General features: G+C 46.6%; 1 protein-coding gene across 2 annotated transcripts; it reads left to right on the forward strand.

Annotated features, from left to right (window-relative positions):
* Positions 1 to 118: 118 nt before the first annotated feature.
* On the forward strand, positions 119 to 9736 carry ING5 (inhibitor of growth family member 5). 2 transcript variants are annotated; one of them, XM_065844453.2, is made up of 8 exons: positions 119 to 265; positions 785 to 856; positions 2445 to 2611; positions 4077 to 4188; positions 4995 to 5088; positions 6038 to 6173; positions 6326 to 6387; positions 7209 to 9736. In XM_065844453.2, exons 1-8 carry the CDS (start codon positions 229 to 231, stop codon positions 7249 to 7251), a joined length of 723 nt encoding a protein of 240 aa, XP_065700525.1. In that variant the 5' UTR covers positions 119 to 228; the 3' UTR covers positions 7252 to 9736. The 2 variants fall into 2 exon arrangements, with proteins under 2 accessions (XP_065700525.1, XP_065700526.1); XM_065844454.2 differs by lacking the exon at positions 119 to 265 and adding an exon at positions 510 to 656.
* The last annotated feature ends 86 nt before the right edge of the window (positions 9737 to 9822 follow it).

The raw sequence follows: 9822 nt of genomic DNA on the forward strand, positions 1-9822 counted from the left end.
CCGCTCTAGCCAGCCGACGGACATGGAGGCGCTGAGGTTACGCCGTGAGGCGGGAAGCGAGGCTCCGCCCCCCGACGGGCACGGCCCCTCATGAATATTCAGCAGAAGCGTCCCGGGCGACCAATAGGCGCTGGGCGCGCTGTGAATATGGGATGAGGCCGGGGCCGCGGCGCTTGTAATGCGGGCCCGGCCGGCGGCGGGAAGCGGCGGCGGGAAGCGGGCCGCAAGATGGCGACCGCCATGTACCTGGAGCACTACCTGGACAGTGAGCACGGGGCCGGGGGGGACGGCGGGTGGCTGGGGGCGAGGGGGTAAGCGGCGGACACGGCGGCGGCCGCGGCGGGGGCGGTGGCGGCGGGAATTAGAGCTGCGCCACGGGCTGGCCGGGTGGGCGGTGCCGTGTTGCGTCATCAGCCGCCGCGGTGCGTCATCGCTGCGCGCCGGGCGCGGAAGCCATGGCGGGCGGCGCGGTGACACCGGCCCGGCCACAGCGGCCCCTCCGGGCGGTCCCCGCGGTGACACCGGCCGGCTCGCGCCGGCCTCCGCCGTCCGGGAGCACCATGCGCGGGGCTCCGCGGTTCCTGCCCCGCTGTGCGCGGTCACCGCGGGGCCCGAGCGTGTCCGTCCGTTCTCCCGGTACCAGCGGGCGCTTTACGGTACGTTGAGCCAAACGCGCAGTTACTGCGGTCTCCCCGTGCGAGGCTTCGTTCTCCGGCGGGAGCCGGGGCTGCGGGAGTCCCGGGGGGAGAACGAGCGGTGGAGCTGATGGCTCTTTCCGTTCCAGGTATCGAGAACCTGCCGTGTGAGCTGCAGAGGAACTTCCAGCTGATGCGGGAGCTGGATCAGCGGACAGAAGGTGCGTTTGTTGGCCCAGGGGTGACCGTGAGAGTGAGCCCAGTTGAGCAGGCAGAGTGGAGAGAAGCCGCTAAATTAATGTGCGCTGTGGTTAAGTTACAAAACACGTACCCATCATTCACCATTTGACAAGAGAGAAATGCTTCCTGACCACCTGCAAAACAAGGGGATGTTTCTCAGGTTTTAGATCCTTCTGCACAACAAGAGGGAGACAGAAGGTTAAGTGACACATTGTTTAGAAACAGAGTGCTTAGTTTATGTTTAACTAATAATTAATAGATGTATCGTAAGTAAGAAACTAAGCAATTATAGCTAATATCATCAGTTATTTCTTAGTATCGATGTATGCCAAAATTTTCAAAAATTGCGATGCATATGTAATAATTATGTGAATATAAGCAATGCAAGAGCATCCGGTGTTTGGAGCACTTATGGAGGATGATCCTCAGTGCTGACAAAATAAAGAATGCTGCGTAACAGTATAATTGGCTCTGCTGTTAAGCTTATTTCTCCATTTCAGGATACGAGATACTGTTTATTATAGAGCTGCCCAAGCCTGGATGCTGGAATTAACTCAAACATGCCAGATAGAAAAGTACCAGATGTTATTTACAAAACCGTATCTCCCTCAGGAGAGCCCTGAAGAACCAGTTGGTTGCATATTGGTTACATAATCATTTTAGCGTCTAATGAGTGACGTTCAGCTCAGGGACACTTTATCCAACAGTCTCAAGATGTGTTAAAGCAAGACAGCGAATTGTGCAGCTTCAGAATGTCTAAAGCTGTAAGGTCAGTGGTGCCTGTAGCTCCCGATGAGGTGTTTGCAAGTCCCTCTGTTGTGTGAGCAGACTGACCCAAGGCTGACAGGATTTACATATCCATAGGTTGGCAATTGCCAACAGGATTCATTCATTTAGATGACAATGACGACATGTTCAGGGATGGCTGTGAGTCCGACCAGATCCTCCACCTGAAGGATGAGGACACATCTCCCCTCTACCGCTCTTCCCTTTCTCAACCTGAGCACTCCGCAGCATTTCTTAATTTTCCAAGAGGGCTCCAGCTCATAGAATTAGACTTTTTCCCAGCAGTTTTGTGTTAGTTTGTTGCTGTGTGATCACTGCACCCAATGAATGGCCTCTTGGATGGCCTCGCTTGCGCATATTTGCACAACTACTGAGCTGTAATTGCTGTGACTTGCAAGACCAAATCTTTTTCTTTTTTGAGGCTTATCTTGGTATCCGGTTCCCCATTAAAGACTTTCAATGTGAAGCATTAGAATGGTAAACATCTGCACAGCAAATGTAATGTTCTGCCTGTGGGCAGAGGCTGAAGTTTGTGAATGCGTGGGTTTGTTTCTGGTCTGAACTTTGAGCTCCTCCTCTGAACTTAACTGAAACGCTTGAGAAATCAGAATCATACAAGTGATGAAGAGTGAATACGTTTCAGTTATTTTAAAGAAACGTAGATACATGAAGGGATATGGGGAAGTCAGAGAAACTGTCAGGAGGGGTCTTGTAAATACTGTAGAGAGGTAGAAGGAGAAAACGGTGCCTTTGGATGATGACTTTCTCGTGTGTGCTTTTCAGATAAGAAAGCAGAAATCGACAGTCTCGCCGCAGAATACATTGAATCGGTGAAGAACATGTTGCCCGAGGAGCGAGTGGAACACCTGAAGAAAATCCAAAGCGCCTACAGCAAATGCAAGGAGTACAGCGATGATAAAGTGCAGCTGGCCATGCAGACCTACGAGATGGTGAGGATCGTGGCCCGCGGGGCTTCTGTTAAAAAGGGCTTTGCGCTGGAATATCTGACTGAAACAAAGTAGGAGTTCTCAAGCTTATTGTTCTTACTGTTGCCCTCTCCAGGAAGCCTCCTCTTGTGTTATGGGTTCTGTGTCAAGTAGGCTTAAATGACAAAAGAGGGGAAGTTTTCACAATGAGAACAATCGGGCATTTTAATAATCTCCCCAGGGAAGTGGTGGATTCGCCAACATTGGTCACATTTAAGGTTCAGATGGATAGGGTGCTGGGCCAGCTCGTCTAAAACGGGCTTGGACCAGATGATCCTTGTGGACCCTTCCAACCCGGGATGAAGTGATTCTATGATTTTGTGATCCTGCTTGGAGATTTCTTGATCAATACTATTCCTCTGATATGTAATAATGTCAGCAAATGTACCCCACTCCCTCCTCCCCAGTGGCTCCCCAGTCCCCCATTGATTTATTTAGGGCTGCTCTTATTTGTAAGCAACGTTTTTAAAGTAGAATTCTACATTGTGGAAGAGTTAAAGGAAATCTCTTCAATTTCCTTGGTTTCCAAGTGTCAGAGCGGCCCTGTCAGCTCCACCATTCTGGTTGTGTGTTGGACACCAAGCTTCCCTCAGTGGACCTGGTGGGGAAATCTCATTACTTTAAGATGCAGCTTTCCACTTTTCTTCTGCCCCTACTCCTTATGTCCATTTAGTTGTCCCTTGAATAACTTTTCTTTCTATTTTATCCATTTAAGTGTACTTGGTGTGTTTCCTCCAGCTTCTAGAGATGCTTATTGCCATCAAATACTGCAGGAAAGGAAATTACTTCACAGGGATGGAGAAGCGTTCTAGATAACAGCTAATTTGAGGGCCAGGTGCTGTGGAAACACAATCTGGGGGTGGCTTGAAATACCTTTGTTACTTCTCTGTTCTGAAAACTACGTTATTGTAGCCAGGGTGGTACAAGGAACTTGCTGAGCGTGGATTTTTCTCAATATTGGAGTCAACAGAAGCCTATATTTATTACTATTTATTTCATTTAAGAGGATCCCAGTGAAAAGCCAGGAAAAACAGGCTGATCTCAACACTTTCCATGGGCATTTTGAAAATTACAAGGAGAAAAAAGTTATTTTTAATACTTCTCATCGTCTTGTTTCATTCTGCAGCCCATGAGTCCGAGTTGCTTTGACTCTCCTTTGTGCTACCTCCTCCCCTTTTCCTTTGTCTGTAGAGGAACTGGATCCTTTTGTTTTGCCTGTTTTCCTCTGGCTTTTTCTTCTCTGTGTTAATTCCCTTTGCATCTCTCATTTCCCTTTGGTGCATAGTTTGCTCTCCCTTTCACACCTTGCTCTGAAGTCGCATATTCCCGTTCGTGCCCATAAGGGCCAAGTCACCAGACCTTCCTGTTTTCATTTGAGGATTTGAATGTATTGTTTCCTGATTCGGTTTGCGGTTTGCTCTTTGCGCAGGTGGACAAGCACATCCGCCGGCTGGATGCTGACCTGGCGCGCTTCGAAGCGGATCTGAAAGATAAACTGGAAGGCAGCGACTTTGAAAACTCTGGATCTCGAAGCCTGAAAAGTGCGTAACTTTGAGGCGCTTGACAACCCTTCTGTGCCTATCGAACCAGAAAGGCTAAAATAGAAAATATTCTGGAGGGAGAAAAGTTACACCATAGTGTCTTCTCTACTTATTTTTAATACTCTTCAAATATTTACAGTGGGCAGTAGATGAGGGAAATTCTAGCTGGTGTTCTTACAGCTCTGGAGTGTAACAGGCTTGAACTGTTACTGAGTCAGTTCTAAGCTCTTTTTGAGGACAAGTTTGTCTTTTTTCCTCCTTTTGTCACAATTTGAGTGCTGATTGAGCTAAGAACAGCGGGAAAAGTTAGGAGTTAAAGGCACGGTACCATTTATTGTAATGTGTACTGGAAATCTGGTGTGACGACAGTGAAACCTGAGCACGGCAACCACCAGCGCAGCTTTGTGCCTTTAAACTGTGAAATAAGGGGTAAGGTCATGGATTAAAATAAGTTACGTTAGTTAGTGAGTAACCAATTGACTGGCTGAGCGTTTAAAAGCGTACTGAGGTTTTAAAAGCAAATATTACAGCGCGTCTAATCAAATACGATGCTATTTATATCGTGTGCAATGATACGGGCTCGTGTTGTGCTGCAGTGATTTAATTGCCAAAATTGTGAACGCAAGAGTTTCTTGCTCTACTACTTGCCAGTTTGTGGCACAGAAACGTACTTCAGAATCAACGTTTGTATTCACTTACATGTGAAATAAGGTTTTCAAAATGATAAATGCATCAAAGGCAAAACGTTTGGGGATGTTTCTGGTTTTCAAATTGGTTGAAATGATGGATTTTTTTTCCCTTTACAGAGGGACGGAGTCAGAAGGACAAAAGAAGCTCCCGCAGCCGAGGCAGACGAGCGTCTGAGGAAGATACACCCAAGAAAAAGAAACTCAAAGGAGGGTAAGACAGACCCAGCCGCAGCTGCGGGGACTCGGGCTTGACACTTCATGAATTTTCCACAAGCTCGTGTTACCCTATTTATGACTCAGGTCTGGCCGGTGAGCAGTGCTGGGAGTGTTGTGGTCTCACTCCATTTCATTAGCTCCTGCTTTGTTAATTAACTCCTTGCTCAGCACGTGCCTGGAATGTCCTCGGGCTGGAAGAACAAGATCAGCGTTGCTGCTCTTGGCAAGCTGGGGGAAAATAGCTTTGATTTTTGTCATGGGGCTATTTTTAACAGTTGCTTGTGGTCTTGATTGTAAAAAGTAACACTTGCCCATCAAGAGAAAAACAGATGTCGTACTATTATCTAGGACTCTTGGAGAATTCTGGGGGTTGTTTTCAGAGAATCGGTGTCTTTAGATAGCCTTGAATAATCTAATTTGGTTTTGTGAAGCAAGGAACAAAGTGTGTCCCCTCTGTGATACGATGTGTACTAAAGGGACTCTGTTAATTCTGATATTTGCAGGAGGTGCAGAAAACTATAAGGTAGTTTTTTGTTGACTGTTACCGACATGTCAACTCAGTACATTCCTGTCAGAGCAGGCAGGTTCACTTGTACCAGATAAGGAGATAATAATGTGTATTATAACAGATTGGGAGGTGGGAGACATGTCCACAAGGAGAAGTGATCTGGAGGTTAATTTTGTTATTGTAGCCCTGGTGTCTGCAAATGATTCTCTTAATCCTCTATAGTCAAGCTCATGGTTTGTGTTTGATCAAACCTACCTTATTGTTTTAATTGTTGGCTGATATGTGATAATGTGGTCTAAACTCTAATGTAGAGTCAGAGTGTTTTAGGGAAGATCTTGTTAAAAACCGCTTTTCCCAGGTGGGATTTAGATCTTGGGGACACGGTGTTGCCTGCGGGTGCCGAGTGTTTTGTCCTCAACCTTTTCCTCGTCCGCAGGTCTGAGTTTGCTGACACCATCCTGTCGGTGCATCCCTCGGATGTCCTGGACATGCCGGTGGACCCCAACGAACCCACCTACTGCTTGTGTCACCAGGTGTCCTACGGAGAGATGATCGGCTGTGACAACCCGGACGTAAGCACTGGGGATGATTTATTTTCAGGTGTTTTCTGCATCACAGCACTGTGAAATCCTAGCGGGGGGACTCGCTCGGTTAGATCGTACTACGTGAACGTTTGTGAAACGCTGAGCATCTCTTCTGAGGGTTTTTCCTTTCTGTTTTGCAGTGCCCCATCGAGTGGTTCCACTTTGCCTGTGTGGACCTCACCACCAAGCCAAAAGGGAAGTGGTGAGTATGACAACATACGGCCTTTTGATTTTTATCCAGCTAAATTATCCGTCAAGAATTGCAAAACCCCGTTGTGAGCCTTCCTGACAGAGGAGCTTTGCTCTTGTCCTCACGGGGTTTGCATCCTCTACAGTTTGGTATTGCGTTTGTGCGAAGGTCGAAGGTACAAGGGGAACCTTTTTCCTAATATCTCCTTCCATGGGAGCAAAACAAGGACCTGGGCATATGCAAAACTGTGCGATAAACAGCAGGTTTCGATGTGAGACTTGTGTGCATGTGTATGTGATCCAGCTCAGGTTTGCTGTGTTATCACATTTTTCCGCTTCTGGAAGCGGAGTTTGAAGCCTGCTCTAGGTTCTGTGTATGTGCTCATCTTGGAAAGAACCATAGGCTTCTTCTGTATTTAGTTTCTATTTGATGGGCTCCTCGTGTCTAATTAACAAGGTGCCCATCAGAAACAGGCTTAAGTAGGAGGGAGAGGAAGGAATGAGTCAGAGGAGCCTGTTTATTTTCGTTTGGCCGTTGATGAACCTTGTGTGGCAAACTTGAGGGGGTTACTTGGAGTAACTTGTAGGAGAAGGAAATCAAGTGAATCACAGCCCTGAGGGGGTGACGAGCCCTGGGACCCTCCCAGTGCTGTCACTTCTACCCACCCGAGCTGCTGCGGTTCCTTTTATCCAGCTCCCTGCATGTCCTGGAAGTTGTTGCATTTACTTGAATGGGCTGCTTTTAGACCACCCTCTTGTTCCCAGATAATAAAAAGTTCTTGGGTTATGTGTTGTTACCTTCAGGAACTAATCACTACCTCTCTTTCCATGTAGGTTTTGTCCTCGTTGTGTTCAGGAAAGAAAGAAAAAGAAGTAGGGAGTAGAGGGGAATGCGTCCTCCGAGGCAAGAAGAATTTAATATATTCCTCCACTCATGTTGCAATATTATCTTTGATTATTTGTGTTTCTTTCTTTCTAACCTACCCTTCTTTTTCTGGTATGATATTTAATTATCCACTGGCCAGTTGTTATTCCCGTCCTGTCGTAAGAAAATGACTTGGGGAGAGAGTCCCAAATCCCTTTGCCACGGGGGTTTTATTGTGTCACGCTTGCCCAGCACTGAAATCGCTGTTACTATGAAGTACCTGTGGTCTCCGCTAGTTCACCGGAGTCTGTGAAACCACGTTGCAGGAGAAGGAAATACCCATGTCTTCGTGGGAATTGCTTAACGTGGAGCTTGGTATTGTAGAGAAGAAGGGATTGTCTCCAGAGCAGCCTGCACAGAAGACGTTGGCACGATATTTAGGTGTGAAGTTGATTTGTTGTGCCGTTTTTTAGCACAGAAAGGAACGGAAAAGCTGGTGATGCGTTCCCAGTGTCCGTTTCCTCGAAGCCAAGCACTGACAGGGCAGGGATGGGACAGAGCTGTGATCGCATCTTTTCTTTTTGGGGAATTCCTTCTGTCTACCTCCGCACTGCCTTTATTTTACTTGATCTTGCCCCCCTACACACGAACCTGAACAGAAGCGAACTGTTTGACTTTACACCCGCTTCTAGAAAAGGTTGGTTTCTTTGGGGAGAAAACATTTAAATAGCAAAAGGATTGTCCTGCAGCATTTATTTGTAACAGTTGAGAGCACGTTACCTTTCCTGGCCATTTCCATTTCTCTGAAGATCCTTTAAGTCCCTTACTGTGAAGATGAAACCTACAGTATTCTTAGAAGGTCGGATTTATTCATAAAATAAGATGAAGGCCTGATTTTTTTCTGACTCTTATTTGCTTGTGTGGCACCTGGGAGAAGAGTTTTTCAGAGGAGGACTTGAGGACGTGTGGGGGGTTGAACAGCATTTGCTGTGAAGCATTTGCTGTTGAAGAAAGCCATTGAGCAGGGATGTTTGCAAACAACCCCTTGTCTCTTCTGTTTTTTAGAATGGGGGTCCATTTGCATCTTGTTGATCTCTTTAAGCTGCCTTTCAGGTTCTGAATGTGAATCATTGCTGTCACCATGTGAATCATTGCGGTCACCGCAGGGGAAGGAAGAGAAGGAATCAGGAGTAGGAAAACACAAGTTTTTCTGTTTTTCCCTTCCTGTGAGTTATAGAGGAGGCAGAAATTGAGGGAAGAGCAGAGATCACTCTTGTCTTCATATATATCCCCTGTATTATGGGGCTTATCGCCCTACTATAAAAGATGTTGCAGGGATAGGTGGTTTTGCTGGTGGAGAGGGAAAATAAAAGAGCCCCAATGCACCTGCCCACACAACAGCACAGCCCAGGGTCTGTGAATTTGGCCTTTTGTTCTGCTATAGAAACGATCTGAGTAAACAGTAAAGAAGGAAAACAAAAAACGTTTCTAGTCAGATTCTGGCACCTGTTTCCGAAAGAAAAGAAAACATTTTTCCCCTTTTACACTGACCCTCTCACTTGTGGTTTGTGATTAAAGAAAGCAGAAGGCGGTTCTTGCCAATGTTCCTTCCCTGCTCCGCTCTGTTGGGCTTTGCAGATGCTGCAAGTCAGGACTCACAGAAGAAACCTCTCGATCCTGAGACAGCTTCCCTGTGGACATGGTGATTTATTGCATCTGCTGTGGAAAAAAACCCAAGGTTCTAGGGTCCTTGCATTTAAAGCGCGATGCTGCACGTTGTATACGATTTTCTGTAGGTCTTTTTGCGGGACGATGCACATTTGTCGCCGTTGCCATTGCGACGGCACTGGGAGAGCACACAGCCAAATAACGCGTCCTGGAGACTAGAGCTGATGCCATTTGGGTTTTATTTTCAGAAAGGTGCTTCACTAGGAAGTAGCGTAAGGTACAACATCCTCTTCTTTACGACTTTATGGTGTCAGTACCTGACATCTCGTACCAGCAATAAACTGTCCCACTGGGAACGCACCAGCACGGGGCTCTGACAGGCTCCTTGGCCGCTCACACCGGGCTTTAGAGATATTTCCTTTTGTTTTTTTAAAACCGTTATTGACAGAAATACCATTAGGCCTTCATTTTTGCCTATGAAAGGGTTTAAATCTTTCTCCTGAATTTTGAATGTACAGTGTTAGCTACACTTTTCTGGAGAAGGGTGAATGAGACTGTGATACATAAAGGAATGTTCTGCTAAAGATTGTTAAAACCCCCAAATCCCCGTGGGGTTCAGCTTTATCCCAGCTCATCCAAACTGGAGGTGAAATGCCTTTAACTCAATCGTTCTATTTTTTTAAAGGAATTAGATCCGTGTTCCCTTTGTAAATGGAAAATAAATCTTTTTATTAAAAGGAATGTAAAGTTAAAAAAAAAGTATATCTGTATTTTTGAATCATGTGATAATGGATATATTGTTATAAATAAAGTATTTTTGGGAACTTGAGATGTGCGAGTGCGTGTTGCGGGCGGGCCTCCAGGGTCTTGGGGGGCGCTGCTGCGCTGTGGGGCCGCGCGGATGCGTCTTGTGCG

This window comes from Patagioenas fasciata, chromosome 9, assembly GCF_037038585.1.
Source record: "Patagioenas fasciata isolate bPatFas1 chromosome 9, bPatFas1.hap1, whole genome shotgun sequence".
NCBI classification, from domain to species: domain Eukaryota; kingdom Metazoa; phylum Chordata; class Aves; order Columbiformes; family Columbidae; genus Patagioenas; species Patagioenas fasciata.